The sequence below is a fragment of the Lactuca serriola genome, chromosome 9, assembly GCF_051521515.1.
Source record: "Lactuca serriola cultivar US96UC23 chromosome 9, Lser_US96UC23_V15, whole genome shotgun sequence".
Taxonomy (NCBI): domain Eukaryota; kingdom Viridiplantae; phylum Streptophyta; class Magnoliopsida; order Asterales; family Asteraceae; genus Lactuca; species Lactuca serriola.
The window spans coordinates 188,707,575-188,724,482 of record NC_136416.1 but is presented as its reverse complement, the minus strand read 5'-3'; the positions used below and the strand labels follow the sequence as shown (position 1 = coordinate 188,724,482).

At 33.7% G+C, this 16,908-nt stretch overlaps 1 protein-coding gene and 1 long non-coding RNA gene across 2 annotated transcripts; one reads left to right on the top strand and one right to left on the bottom strand.

The window, feature by feature from the left end:
• Nucleotides 1-1,107: 1,107 nt before the first annotated feature.
• On the bottom strand, nt 1,108-1,950 carry LOC145076385 (uncharacterized). Its single transcript, XM_079022275.1, has one exon. It carries the CDS (start codon nt 1,948-1,950, stop codon nt 1,108-1,110), a length of 843 nt encoding a protein of 280 aa, XP_078878401.1.
• A 5,622-nt stretch (nt 1,951-7,572) lies between these two features.
• Nucleotides 7,573-8,744, top strand: LOC145074470 (uncharacterized). The gene is made up of 3 exons (XR_013691862.1): nt 7,573-7,777; nt 7,911-8,010; nt 8,088-8,744. It is a non-coding gene; the product is annotated as an uncharacterized LOC145074470 (long non-coding RNA).
• The last annotated feature ends 8,164 nt before the right edge of the window (nt 8,745-16,908 follow it).

Below are 16,908 nucleotides of genomic sequence, written 5' to 3'. Positions count from 1 at the left end.
AAGCAGTGCAATTTCTGGTCTTTCAGATTTGTCATATCAACATTTATAATCATCTCTAACTACCACATCAACAAATACTTTATACTTTTAACTAATATATCTACTATTTAAAACTAGTATTTATTAAATAATAACTTAACACACACACACACACATATATATATATATATATATATATATATATATATATATACTATTGTTGTTTTATTTCAATTTATTTACTTAATTTATAGTGTGAAATTTAGTTAAAGATATTAATTAAACTGTAAACTATATACATACATACATACATATATATATATATATATATATATATATATATATATACACACACACACTACATACGTCCCCAAATTATTGTCTACAGACAAAAAAACACACAGATTATGAAAACATTAATTACAAGTAATTTTATTAAATAAAATGACAGTTGTACCACTTTGTTGCATTTAATTCCATGATAGTTTAATTAATAATGAGGGGTATTTTTGTAATATTTTTTTATAAGATATAGATCAGATATGTAATATATAGACTTTGTTAATAAAAATATATTCAAAAGAATAATAAGTAATAAAAAAGTTATTATTAATATGTTAAAGTTAATGAATAAAAAGTTGAGATTAGTATATATGTTTCTAAGTTTTATTTCAAACGACTATCATTTCCTTTGGTTCTCCATTAATGTAGGCGTAATTTGATCCCCACCAATTCCTAATAACCACTCAGCAAATAATTTGCTAGTCCATCCACGTTTCTTCAACTTACATGCATGTCTTCATTATTTATAACACAAATCTCTTATCAATAAAAGACAACAACTTTTTTCGTTTTCCATTTCTACATCAGCAACCATGAATTGCTCCAAAAATGTGTTGATCTTGATCTCTTTCTTCTTTTTCTCATTAACCTCAAACTTAGATCTCGTTGATGCCGGTGATACAACCTCAATTATATTGAATTCAGGAAATTTTGAACAATTGGTTATGCTTTTTTTTTTTTTTTGTAAACGGCAAATATATTTATAAAAAAACAACATGATTAGCAAGAAACTAAATCATGAGCAGTGTACAAGTACAAAGAGAAAATAACAAGTACAATAGTATTTTAGCAAAAGGGAGATAAACTCCAATCAATCCATGTAGCCTTAACACCTTGGGTTCGGTACTTAAACCATGTGTATGTTTGAGAGATCATTTCATCCGCGATTTTTCTGGGGGTCACCCTTGTTTGTTTGAACACCTTGTTGTTTCTCGTCATCCATACGAACCATAAGAGACCATAAACAATCGCATTCATTCTTTCTCTCTTTGTAGGACAACTGCCCCAATTTGCCGCGAAATTAACAAAGTCAATGACATTGTTAAACTGAGTAACCTTAATTCCACACCAGTTAAATATCCATCCACGCGCCTCTCTCGCCATTGAGCAATTGATCAATAGATGATCACCTGTTTCTTTTTCCAAATTACAAAGTGGACATGTGGCTGATTGTAATTTTATACCCCTTATTTCCAAATTTGCTGCCACCGGTATACGATCTAAGAGGGCCCTCCATATAAAACATCTTATTTTTAGTGGAACCACCTTGGACCAATTTATTTGTGCACCTGATTGTAGGATAGCATTCTTTGCATCCAAATATTTTCGGAGGGAATGAACCGTATACTTACCATCTATACTTAACTTGAATCGAAAACAGTTGACCACCGGTAGGGTATTAGTATCACTGATCAGGGAGCAAAGACTTATGAAATCCGATAACACGTCATCCTCCATCTGTTGAACTTTCCAACACCAATTGAAACTATCAGTCTTGATCCTGTCATTAATTGTGCAAAGCTTCTTCTTTTCCAAACTATATAAACGTGGGAATCTTTCTTGTAGTGTGAGTGTGCCACACCATCGGTCTTTCCAAAAAAGAAAGGAGGTGTTTGATGCTGGGATCATTGTAAACAAATCTTGGTGATTTACATCATATTCAGGTAGGGATTGTATTGCTTTGGCGATGTTACACCATGTCCCATTTGCTGATTTTTTTTGCTATTATCGTAACTGGCCTCTTGTTCAAGTTGTGGATTGATATTATACATTCCTTCCATAAACACATATCTCCTATTTTTATCTTCCACCACCATTTTGTTAACAAAGCAATATTCTGCGCCTTCAACGTTCCAACACCAAGACCTCCATCAGATTTGGCAGCAACCACTTTTGGCCATGATACCCAATGAAATTTGGATTTGGGATCGTCTCCACCCCATAAAAACTTTCTTCTCAGTTTTTCTAAGTCAACCAGGATCCCTTTGGGTGCTTTAAACAAGGACATATAGTACGTGGGAAGACTATTTAGAACGGACGTGATTAACGTGAGGCGTCCTCCAACAGATAACATTTTTGCCTTCCATACAGAGAGTCGAGATTGAAATTTATCAATTATCGGTCTCCAAAATTTCTTTAATGCCATATTTGCCCCTACGGGCACACCAAGATATGTAAACGGAAAAGAGCTTTGGAGACAACCTAGAATTTGGTAAGGTTTGAGTTCTCAACACCAATCCCAAAAAGTCTCGACTTCTGGAAGTTAACTTTCAATCCAGAACTTATCTGAAAGCATTTTAAACTCCTAGCCAAATTCTTAATCGATGAATTATCCCATTTACCCACAAAGATCGCGTAATCTACGTAAAATAGATGCGAGACAGTTGGACCATTATTAGGTAGTGTAATACCTGAGATGAAATTTTGTTCCCGTGCACTTTTTAATACTTGATTTAATCCCTCCATGGCAATTATGAATAAGAATGAAAACAGCGGGTCCCCTTGCCTCACCCCTTTTGTGATTTCAAATTCCTCGGTTGGTGATCCATTCACCAAAACCGATGCGCGCGAAGATGAGAGACAAGCATGTATCCATTCCCGCCACTTAATGCTAAACCCCATCTGTGCCATTATGGAATCCAAATATCCCCAGTTTAAGGAATCAAATGCCTTTTCGAAATCAACCTTGAACATATATAACTTTTCTTTCGATTTTTTGGCCCATGAGTGTATTTCATTGATTATCAATGGTCCTTCTAATATGTGTCTCTCCTCATTATACGCAGATTGCACCTCTTCTACTACTGTGCCAACCACCCTTTTCAATCTACCAGCTAGGATCTTGGCCACGATTTTGTACATGCATCCTATGAGGTTGATCGGTCTATAATCTCCAAGTAACATAGGGTCCTTTATCTTTGGTATTAGGGTGATAAAGGCTGCATTACATCCAAACGCAAACTTCTAATGCTTCTCAAAGTATGACACAAACCGGATAATGTCATGATGTATCAAATCCCAGTTATGTTTCAAAATCTTGAAAGTGTAACCATCAGGGCCCGACGATTTGTCTCCACCACAACTCCAAATAGCTGCCTTGATCTCATCAATTGTGATTTGAGCATCTAATAACTCACAGTCGACAGTCGTAAGTTTTTTGAAACCATTACTGATCAATTTCGGTTGATTTGGCCATTTGTCTTTGAATTTATTGGCAAAAAACTCATGTACCTCCTTCTTGATATCAGACGGATCAGTGTTCCAATCACCATTTATAATTAACCCGTGCAAACGATTTTTCCTGTTTTTGCTTTTTACCGCCCCATGGAAGAATTGAGAGTTCTCATCACTGTCTATGAGCCACCGAATTTTAGCTTTTTGTTGGAGATCTTGCTAGGTAAAATTTTTCATTTCGTGAATTTTTGCCTTGTGATATCTTCGTGTATTAATTTCGTCCTCTGACAGTCTTCTTGATTCAGCCATAGTCTCCAATACCTCCACCTCCTGTTTTAATTGACTTAGTAATTTGGATCCTGCCTCAAACTCCAAGTTACGCCACTTTCCAATTGCCTTCCTAACAAATTTGAGTTTTGCCTTTAGAAACATATCAGGGGTCCTTGACAGAATTGACAGAATGGAGGCGGGGTCGGTGGTCTTGTGGCAAGAACGACGACTAGACGCGATCGTTGGTCGAAGGAACTCTAGTCGGCTGGGTGGTTTCACAGAACACAAGATACATAGAAAGGAAGCTAAAGGGGGGGGGGGGGGTGTTATCTGTAAAGGCCTTTAGCGGCAACGGGCATTAGCGGCGACGTGTAGACATTAGCGGCGACACGTAGGTATTAGCGACGACAACCAGAAGGGAAAAGCCATCGCCTTGTCTTGTTCCGTTACAACCCTACGATTGAAAACAAATCGAATTGATGGGGCTCGTTTGACGCAGATCGCTATTATGTGATTATTAGCAGCGACGCATGGTATTAGCGTCGACATGTAACGCGTCAAGTACATGTCGCTGCTAATGCCATGTGTCGCCGCTAACGCCCCCATTTCTTGTAGTGGTAACCATAAATTGAAAATAACATGGTCTCGCAAATGATATTATATATGTTGAATGCCCGCAATGCACAAAAGAAATTCTTTTTTCAACATAGTCTATGCGTTGGATCCCTGCTTCCATACTTCAAAAATAATATTTTGTACGTATTTCAAAGGGTAAAACACTTAGATGGTGTTTTTTTGGAAGTGATAAAATGTATTTAGTCTTTTTCCGTGTCTGAAGATGTGGACCAAAAATATTTTTCTATACCTTCATACAAGAAGTCTTTATACAAAAGATTGTTCGTTTTAAATGTCTTTTTCAAATGACCAAAGTTTACCAATATATATGAAGCCTTTTTTTAAAAAATAAAACAAATTTTGTTTTTATTTTTGTAGCCATTAATTTCCATCATGGGAGTTGCACCCGAGGGTTGTCATTTTTGTCATTTTATCAAAATGGGTATATTTTGTCTAGACACCCAAACTAAACCAAAAAACCAAAAATGATACTACAACCAAGGCACCAGGAGTAGCAGCAGGCACCTATACCACAAAATAGAACAAAGAGCAAAAAGGTCGATGTTTGACATGAGTCTTGAAAACACCAGCAAAGTAATAAGAAAGGACATGTAATTAAAATAACATGTGATCAACCCACTCAAATCTCAAGGCAACCAACAACATGAGAGATAAACATCAAAGTAAAATAGTACTTAACAAAAAAAGTATACAACACAGTGAGTTTGGAATTAATTGTTTCGATGTTGGTATCAAGAAGAAGCAAGTGCTTCTGAAGAGAGAACACAGTAGTAAGACAGGTTAAGCTTAAAGATGAGAGAAAGGTCTAAAAAATTACCACCCCTGTACTAATTGATGTTTGTTTATGGCTTTATGCGCCTTGTGTGGGATGGTAAATCATAAATCTTGTTTTACAATATCCTTGCTTGCCTTGAAAAAATGAATCAGTAAAATTTTCATGTACAAATGTAGCTGATGAAAAGGAAAAAACCCCACATACAATAATAAGAAATTCCTTATTCTTAATTAAATTACCGAGGCATTAACAAACAACAACATTGAGGTTTTTAATTGACAAAATGGTAGATGAGATTTCACCATTAATGGAGTTTAAATTAATAATACAAGTTGAGAAGGAGATAAGAAAAGAGAAACGAGAGAGGAGAACAAAGAGCGACAGAACAAATTGTATTTGATGAGCCGGCGATGGCAGCGACGGAGGCAGAGCAAGAAGCGTTGAAGGGGGATCAAGGACCAACGTCCACCAAAGATTTGGCCGATGTGGAGAGATCGTCGGTGTGGGAGGATGCAATCGTGAAAGGGAAAGAACGAATGGAGGTGATGAATGTATTATGTAATTAGAAGCTGTACTTTTAGGTCTTTTTGGAAAAGAGATAAAAAAGTATGTTCGAGTTCTTTTGTCTTCTAGAAAACAAATGGTCTTTTTGGTAAACATCTATCCACCCGTAGATATAGGCGCCCAAAAAGTCTTTTTTCCAAAAAACAAACGAGCCCTTACTTAATTACTCTTGCTCGATAATGATGTCAACAAGCAATTTCTGGTCTTTCAAACTTGTTATATCAACATTTACAATGATCTGTATACCAATATTATATTTCAACGAACTTTCAAAACTGGTCTCCACTACCACATCAGCAAATATATACTTTTAACTAATATCTTTACTATTTAAAACTAATATTTATTTAATAATAACTTAACATATATATATATATATATATATATATATATATATATATATATATATATATATATAGAAAATCATATTTATGTATTTATTTTTATTGATTTGTACTAATGTTATTTTATTTCAATTTATTTACTTAATTTATAGTGTGAAATTGTGTTCAATATATTAATTAAACTTTAAGATTTATATATATATATATATATATATATATATATATATATATATATATATATATATATATGAGAAGTTGCCAGATGCGTTGCATTAAGAAAGTACACAAATATATAGAAGGTTGCACAATGTCGTTTTTGATCGATGGCAAACTGACGTGGACACTATTATGGGCGATGAACACCGCCTCCTACTTCTTTTTTTTTTTTTTTGCCAAAGGTGGAAGTTCAATGATGTGTTTCTCTTCTTTTGCTGTCTAAAACCCTCATTTATCCGTCCTATTTCTATCTTCTTTTGCCAACAACATCAACCCCTACTACCCAAATCTTCATAGGAGAAACATTAAACTTTTAAGTGGAATGTATGTGGCATGGGTAAAAAAACGACCGACATTGTGGAACCTAATATGTAATTATGTTTGTTATTTCAAAAGGCCCCTCCAATAAATGTTTGCAAGTCTTGTTGGATTTGAAGGGGAAAATTGGCGTGGCTTGCAATAGTATCCAAGTGACACTTTAAAAGAAGTTTGAAAGAACCGATGTATGTGGTTTTATATGTTAGACGTGGGTGGTTTTATATGTTAAAAGCAAGGTTGTAAAAAACGCTTGACGTTAGATAGTCGGTGGACTAGGGTTATGAGATTAATCGGCTAGGCGGAGATTAAGCGGGGACCATTAATTGCTAATTTGTTGAATTTTAAAAAATTAAATATGACTAATATCATATCAAAGTTCGTAAATACCACTAATATCGTAACAAAATGGGTTAATATGATTAAAGCAACACTAATCATACCTCAAATAGTTTCTATTGTTATAGAACTTTTTCAAAGTGTTAAAATTACATTGTTTTATATTGATTTACTCATTATGTATGCAGGATTAATCACTAGGCGCCCTCTAGTCGGTCGAGTAACGCTTAGGGATTAATCGGAGATTAATCGGGACCTAGTCAGGATTTTTACAACAGTGAAAGATAACTATTCATCTAGAACCATAAAATACAATTTGCATAATATTTTTTTTATAAGATATAGGTCACATATATTGATGGATTTGTAATATATACACTCTGTTAATAAAAATATATTCAAAAGAGTAATAAGTAATAAAAAAGTTTTTATTAATATGTTAAACTTCACGAATAAAAAGTTCAGTTACTCCATTAATGTAGGCATAATTTGACCCCATCATTTCCTAATAAGGACTCAGCACATAGTTTGCTAGTCCATCCACGTTTCTTCAAATTACATGCATGGTTCATTATTTATAGCACACATCTCTTATCAATCAAACCCAAGAATACGTTTTTTTGTTTTCCATTCCTCTGTCAGGAACCATGAATCGCTCGTCAAATGTGTTGATCTTTATTTCTTTCTTCTTTTTATCATTCACCGGAAATTTAAATCTCGTTTACGCTGGTGATACAGCCTCAGTTATATTGAATTCAGGAAATTTCGAACAATTGGTTATGCAAAGTAAAGATGTTTGGTTTGTCTTGTTCGGAGCACCCTGGTAATAACTTATTCCACATATACCTATTCTTTTTTACCTTATCATATTCAATTTTAGACCTTTATATATATATATATATATATATATATATATATATATATATATATATATATATATATATGTTTTCTTTCAGGTGTCCATATGTTAAACAACTTAAACCTGAGTGGGACAAGGCTTCAAAGGCTTTGGAAGGAAAGGTCAAGTTTGGTGAACTTGACTGTGACGTGGAAAATGTATTCTTCATTATTTTTTATAGTTTAAACTAATATTATTTTATATAATTGTTTACTAATCGATTATAAGTTTTCAGGATATACAAGCAAGGTTTGGAGTAACTGGGTTCCCGACTGTTTTTGCATTTGGTCCAGATAAATGTGCACCTCCCACCGGACTAACTGAAAGAACTGCAGACGCACTTGAAAAGGCTGGCCTGTCTTACTATGACAAAGCACAGGGGTGTAAAATGGAGTTTTGAGTTGAGGATTGTATCCGAATAAGATTTGTTTGACTTGTTATCGATATGAAACAATAAAGGCACCTTTAACCTTGGTGTAAAAAGCTAATAAAGAATAATTTTAATTTTGATCCGAGAAACCAAAGCCGAAGCTCCTACATGTGATCCTCGGGACTCGAATTGTGTGGTAAACCCCTCCAGAAAGAACCCGCTTGTCATAGAAGGGGGTAAAGAAGATAAGGAGGCAGAAAAGGAAAAAAAAGATGACACCCCCGAGATAATATAGTAGGTTACAGGAAGATGTCACGTTGACAAGAGTGTTGTATTCCTCCTTTGTATGTACTATAATTAATAAGTTTTTTTTCTTTGCGTTATGCTTATATATTTTGATCTATGTACAATTATGATATTTAGCTTTGTGTGGCTTGTTTGATCGGATATAGTTGGTTTTACTGAGAATCTAAATGAACATGGTATGAGCAAAGAAATGTCAATAAAGGTGTAAGGGGACGATTTGTGTGGTGAAATTATCTTTACAAAAGATGGTGAGACTTAATGATGATATAATACAAAAATCTTGCGGGCTATAAAAAGTCCAATACTAGTAATCTTATAACACATGTCTTATTATTATTATTAAGCAACTCTTTTTCCGCTCAAGAAAACTTAATAAGTTCATCGGTTATTCTCTTTTGGTTTATCCTTCGATCAAGGATCTATCTCCCATAATTCGCCTCTTGCTTTTGAAAACATAAAAGATTCAAAATTAAAAATGCATAAATCCATTGATTTAATCCTCTAAGAGAACGATCTAACCCTAAAATAAAAATAACATGGCTTCGCAAAAGGTATTATATATGTTACATGATAGCAAAGAAAAAAAGAGAATTATTTTTAATTTCCACATAGCCTATGCGTTGGATTCCTACTTCCATAATTCATAAATAATATTTTGGACATCTTTCAAAGAGTAAAACACTTACTTAATTACTCTTGCTCGATAATGACTCAACAAATAATTTGCTAGTCCATCCACGTTTCTTCAAATTACATGCATGCTTCATTATTTATAACATGAATCTCTCAATGAAACACAACAACTTTTTTCGTTTTCCATTTCTACATCAAATCTTTATTTCTTTCTTCTTTTTATCATTCACCGAAAATTTAAATCTCGTTGACGTTGGTGATACAGCCTCAGTTATATTATTGAATTCAGGAAATTTTGAACAATCGGTTGTGCAAAGTAAAGATGTTTGGTTTGTCTTGTTCCGAGCACCCGGGTAACAATTTATTCCACATATACTTATTATTTTTTACTTTATCATATTCAATTTTAAACCTTTATATATATATATATATATATATATATATATATATATATATATATATATATATATATATATATATATATATGTTTTCTTTTCAGGTGTCCATATGTGAAACAACTTAAACGTGAGTGGGACAAGGCTTCAAAGGCTTTGGAAGGAAATGTCAAGTTTGGTGAACTTGACTGTGACGTGGAAAATGTATTCTTCATTATTTTTTATAATTTAAACTAATATTATTTTATATAATTGTTTACTAATCGATTATTATTTTTCAGGATATACAAGCAAGGTTTGGAGTAACTAGATTCCCAACTATTTTTGCATTTGGTCCAGATTCCCAACTATTTTTTGCATTTGGTCCAAATAAATGTGCATGTACAGCTCCCACCGGAGACGCACCTGAAAAGGCAGGCCTGTCTTACCATGACAAAGCACAGAGGTGTAAAATGGAGTTTTGAGTTGATGATTGTATTCGAATAAGATTTGTTTGACTTGTTATCGATATGAAACAATAATGACACCTTTAACCTTGGTATAAAAAGCTAATAAAGAATAACGTTAATTTTGATCTGAAAAACCAAAGCCGAAGCTCCTGCATGTTATCATCGGGACCCGAATTGTATGGTAAACCCCTCAAGAAAGAACCCGCTTGTCATAGAACGGGGTAAACAAGATGAGGAGGCGGAAAGGGAAAAAGAAGATGACACCCCCGAGATAATTATAGTTGGTCACAGGAAGATGTCACGTTGACAAGAATGTTGTATTCCTCCTTTGTATGTACTATAATTGTTATGGTTTTTCTTCTTTGCGTTATGCTTATATATTTGGATCTATGTAAAATTTCGATATCTTAGCTTTGTGTTGCTTGTTTGATTGGATATAGTTGGGTTTAGCGACAACCTAAAAGAACTTTGTATGAGCAAATAAAATGTCAATAAAGGTGTTTATAAGGGGACGATTTGTGTGATGAAATTACATTTACAAAAGATGGTGTGACTTAATGATGATATATTACAAAAATCTTGCGGGCTATAAAAAGTCCAAATTTATACTAGTAATCTTATGCCAGATGTATATATATATATATATATATATATATATATATATATATATAATATTTTATGAAGCAGCTCTTTTTTCGCTCAAGAAAACTTAATAAGTTCATTGGTTATTCGGTTTCGGTTTATCCTTCAATCAAGGCTCTAACTCTCGTAATTTCGCCTTTCGCTTTGAAAACATAAAAGATTCAAAAGTAAAAATATATAAATCCATTGATTAAACCCTCTAAGAGAATGATTTACACTACAAGAAATTACAGTACTACCGGCGATAGCCGTCTCTGCTAAAAGTAGCGTTTGTCGCCGCCAATAGTATTAGCGGCGACACGTCGTCGCTAAAACGTCGCTGCAAATGCTTTGTCGATGATAATTTAAATGTCGTCGCTGATACGAGATGTCGTCGCTAATAACCGGGTGTCGCCGCGAAAGTCTTGTCGCCGCTAACAACCGACTGTCGCCACTAAAGGCGTCGCCGATATTGGTAAGTTTTTTTTCATATTAAAATTGAAAAAAAAACTATATAAAAAGTATAAAAACTGCTATGATATTAATTAAGCTAATATGCACATCCTTCCATTCCAAAATATTAATCCAACATCTGTCTAAAATATCCAATTTAAGATATTATAAAATATCGAAAATACTAGTCTAAAATACTTACACAAACAAAAGATACAAAAATCCTACAACTAACTAGCTACTCGTCATCATCGCTCTCCTCGTCTCCTCCGGCTTAATCTCGTTGTGGCAACGAACGAAACCAATCTTCAAGTGCGGCACTACATTCCCGATATTTTAACATTGTTTGAAGCATTTCCAACTACAAATAAAACACTATAGTCTTATAAGTTAAACCAACATTATAACATTCTATATACAAAATATACGTTCCACATAAATTAGCAATTACCAAATTACACATATTGCATATAACACATTATAACATTGCACTATAAGTAACAATTACCAAACTACAAAATACCATTATAGCATTGTACTTTCATAAACTAACAATTAGCAAACTACACATATTGCATATAACACATTATCGCATTGTACTTTCATAAACTAACAATTACCAAACTAAAAAAATACCAATATATCAAAATATAACCAAACTAACAATTATCAAGATATAAACTATTATCAAACTAACAATTACCAATATTTGAAACTATTAGTAAACCAATATTTACCAACATTTGAAACAATTACCAAAATTAAATAGTTTTGTCACCTGGGATTGTGGCGGTGGCTGTGTCAGTGGTTGTCGTGATCGTACATCGACACAACCATAGAAGGTTTATGCATGATGCCTCTTATGTGGCCTCGTCGAAGACCCAATATTCTATCAAAACAATTTTGTGTATCCTTTGGTGTTAAACCGCAGGGTTGTGAAGAAGCTTGAGTTTGTTGATTGATCTCAAGGAGTAAAGCATTATGTATTTTCAAGAAATGATAAATATCATAAAAATTAGATTATTAAATACCCATTGACGATATAAACACTTATATAAAAATACAAATTAACCACTTACGTATTGGTGCTTGGTTGCAGAACTACTAAATACCCCTTGACTATCAGTATTAGCCTAATGAAATGGTTTTATTCGAGTGATGTCCTATTTAACATTAAAAATAAGATTAATTATAATTTAAATAAACAATTAAATATATCATAGCTTACTTCTTTGAAACATGCATTGTTATACGAGCATGGTCCCCCTCTGTTTACAACTTGTTGTTGTGTACGGACTCATTTGTTTGACACTGAACGCTTTAAAAATTCAGACGTTTGAATATGTTCGACTGCTTGTGCCCAATTTTCACATGACATACCATCATGGGGGGGGGGGGGGTTGGCTAATGCCCTTGCGATATCTTTACCCCCCCCCCCCCCCCCCCCCCCGACATTCTGAAAATGAGTATGCGCTTTATTTTTTCAGCCTCTATAAACACTTTGTAAAGTCGCATCAATGCTCTACAACAACTGATCCCTCGGGATCCAAGTTAAGCTTATCAAAATCAAACTTATTCTACAAATACAAAAAAGTTAGTTAATTAAATATCAATCACAAGTAAACTTAAAATATTATCCAAGTTACCTTTAGATGCACGACTCTGTCATTCCTAAAAACAGGGGAAACATTATCCCAACCAGATATGTTCAAAGGAATGTTCATCCACATATACCTTCCAATGTCACGGGTAAATCAATTACCATGGTTCCCGACAGGGGAATATGTGAGCTCTCTCTCGGAATCCAAATCCACGGGCTTTCCCTTGATTGCCCGTATCAGCTTTGAAAGTTGAATGTTATTTTGTAGGCCTCTTCTTTTTTTAGGAACCCCAACTGAAAAATATAATTAAAAATATTAGTCACGATAGCTTATACTAAATGGATAAAAATAGCTAATTAATATATCATAATGAGACTTACCATCCTGTTCGTGTTGTCCACGACCAAAGCCTACTGGAGGTGGTGGATCCCCGACTCCATTACCTCCATGTCGTAGGCCCATAACATCCTCCATCACGTAGAAAAGTATCGTGCAACCAAACCCCATATGTAGCCTGTAAAATTACAATATGAATAAAAGTTACACATATTGCATATACAAAAATAATACACTTTCTATTATAGCACCCTACTTTGTTTTTTTTTTTTCATTTGTAACATTATAGTTTCCAAATGGCAAACAAATACACAAAATACATATGTAATTTTCTTTACATACAAGTACACATATAAAAAATAATACTTTCCATTATAGCATCCTACTTTTTTTTTTCATTTTCTTCATTATAGCGTTCTAGTTTCCAAATTGTATAGAATACATATATATATATATATATATATATATATATATATATATATAGATATATATACATACAAATACACATATTACTTATACATATATACAAATACACTTTCCTCTATAGTATTGTATTTTGAAATTGCATACAAATACACAAGTTAGGTGATCATACATATACATACACTTATACATATAAACATGTACATAATATATATATATATATATATATATATATATATATATTAACATATTAAAATACACTTTTACATACATTCCAATCACAAATGGTAAACAAATATACATATATAAAAATATAGACTTATACATACAAATTCATGTACACATATGGCAAAAACACACACACACACACACACACACATATATATATATATATTAACATATTAAAATACACTTTTACATACATTCCAATCACAAATGGTAAACAAATATACATATATAAAAATATAGACTTATACATACAAATTCATGTACACATATGGCAAAAACACACACACACACACACACACACACACACACATATATATATATATATATATATATATATATATATATATATATATATATATATATATATATATTAACATATTAAAATACACTTTTACATACATTCCAATCACAAATGGTAAACAAATATACATATATAAAAATATAGACTTATACATACAAATTCATGTACACATATGGCAAACACACACACACACACACACACACACATATATATATATATATATATATATATATATATGCATTTTTACATACATTACATATACATACATTATACATACTTACAAAAACACATACAGATACGTATGTACATACATATAATATAAATACACAAATACATATGTTGTAAAGGAACCTGGTTGTGTAATTTGGTGGAGAAGGGTGGTGGTGGTGGTATTCCGACAGCTTTCTAACAGGTTTGTTTCTGGCTAAATTCCGGCAAAAAACAAGAAAACCCGCTAGAGGTTGCAAAAATCTTCAAGGACTGCAATAATACCACTTTTAAATATGTGGGAGAAGTAAATAAAAAGTAATCGATGGAGAAGGAGGCAAAAACCAACTGTGGTCGCCAATTTTACTTCCTCGTCGCCGGTGATATGAGTCTTTTACGGAATTGACGGAATGGAGGACGGGTCGGTGGTCTTGTGACAGGAACGACGGCTAGACGCGATCGATGGTCGAAGGAACTTCAGTCGGCTGGGAGGTTTCACAGAACACACGATACACAGAAAGGAATAAAAAGGAAGCTGAAAGAGGGGGGGGGGGGGTGGCTATCTGTAAAGGCCTTTTGCGGTGACGGGCATTAGCGGCGACGTGTAGGCATTAGCGGCGACACGTAGGTATTAGCGACGACGACCTGGAGGGAAAAGTCAGCGTCTTTTTTTATTCTATTACAACCCTACTATTGAAAACAAATCGAACGGATGAGGCTCATTTGACGCAGATCGCTATTATGTGATTATTAGCGGCGACGCATGCCATTAGCAACGACATGTAACGCATCAATTACATGTCACCGCTAATGCCATTCGTCTCCGCTAACGCCCCCATTTTTTGTAGTGCTAACCAGAAAATAAAAATAACATGGCCTCGCAAATGGTATTATATATGTTGCATGCTTGCAATGCAAAAAAGAAATTCTTTTTTCCAAATAGTCTATGCGTTGGATCCTTGCTTCCATACTTCAAAAATAATATTTTGTATGTATTTCGAAGGGTAAACACTTAGATGGTGTTTTTTTGGAAGTGATAAAACGTATTTAGTCTTTTTCCGTGTCCGAAGATGTGGACCAAAAATATTTTTCTATACCTTCATACAAGAAGTCTTTATACAAAAGATTGTTCGTTTTTAATGCCTTTTTCAAATGACCAAAGATTACCTATATAAAAAAACAAATTTTGTTTTTATTTTTGTAGCCATTAATTTCCATCATGGGAGTTGCACCCGAGGGTTGTCATTTTTTTCATTTTATCAAAAAGGGTATATACGTCAAGACACCAAAAATGCACTATGGAGAAACCAAAAAACCAAAAATGATACTACAACCAAGGCACCAGAAGTAGCAGCAGCAGCAGACACCTATACCATCAAAATAGAACAAAGAGCAAAAAGGTGGATGTTTGACATGCGTCTTGAAAACACCGGCAAAGTAATAAGAAAGGGCTTGTAATTAAGATAACAGGTGATCAACCCACTCAAATCTCAAGGCAACCAACAACACGAGAGATAAACAGCAAAGTAAAATAGTACTTAACAAAAAAAGTATACAACAAAGTGAGTTTGGAATTAATGGTTTCGATGTTGGTATCAAGAAGAAGCAAGTGCTTCTGAAGAGAGAACACAGTAGACAGGTTAAGCTTAAAGATGAGAGAAAGGTATAAAAAATTACTAGCCCTGTACTAATTGATGCTTGTTTATGGCTTTATGCACCTTGTGTGGGATGGTAATTCATAAATCTTGTTTTACAATATCCTTGCTTGCCTTAAAAAAATGAATCAGTAAAATTTTCATGTACAAACGTAGCTGATGAAAAGAAAAAAACCCCACATGCAATTATAAGAAATTCGTAAATCTTAATTAAATTACTGTGGCATTAACAAACGAAGCTAAAACAATTATTCATTATGATTTAACGGAAGGAGTAGATTCACATCTAAATTACAGATTGGACACTACAAATTTTGGACAGCAATACCCCTGATGTCCAGATTTGATGCCAAAGGGATTTCAAACAAGAAAAAGGAAAATTACTTGTTCAAACAGGAAAAAAATAATACTTTTCTGATATAAGAGCAGTAAACAACAGGAAAATTGTAAACAAATAACTTAGAATAGATTAGAAATAAAATTTGATCATTCAAATGTTTGTTGTATGATCCATATATTTAGGATCTGATTTTTATCTCTCTGTAACATTTACTTATAAATACAAACACATAACCCTATTGGGTTTTCATGGTTAATAGATATTTCTACTTGGTATCAGAGCCAATTCTAGTGCTTCGAATTCTTTTCTTCCTTCTCTTCACTTCGGCCACTGGTTCTCCATCCAGTACTTGCCATGTCTACCTCTTCTTCTTCAATCAACTCTACTAAGATTGCCCCTGCAATGTCATGCAAACTCACACGCACAAACTTTTTATTATGGAAGGCCCAAGTAGTCCCGATACTTCGAGGTGTCCAATTATTTGGATACCTTGATGGTACCATACCCAAACCTGCAGCCAAAATCACAACTGGAGCAGGCGAAAATGTCGCAGAAGTCGATAATCCTCAGTATGCCCTCTGGTTTGTTCAAGATCAAGCGATCATAGGAGCACTTCTTTCCTCTATGACAGAAGAAGTTCTCGCCCAACTTACAAGGTGTTCCAACACATCCAATGAACTTTGGACCTCTTTACAAACGATGTTCTCAGCCCAACATCGAGGCAACTCCATTCAGATA

Excerpts from the sequence above, each read along its gene's own strand:
- LOC145076385 (XM_079022275.1), bottom strand. The coding sequence starts at position 1,950 with ATGATCCCAGCATCAAACACCTCCTTTCTTTTTTGGAAAGACCGATGG.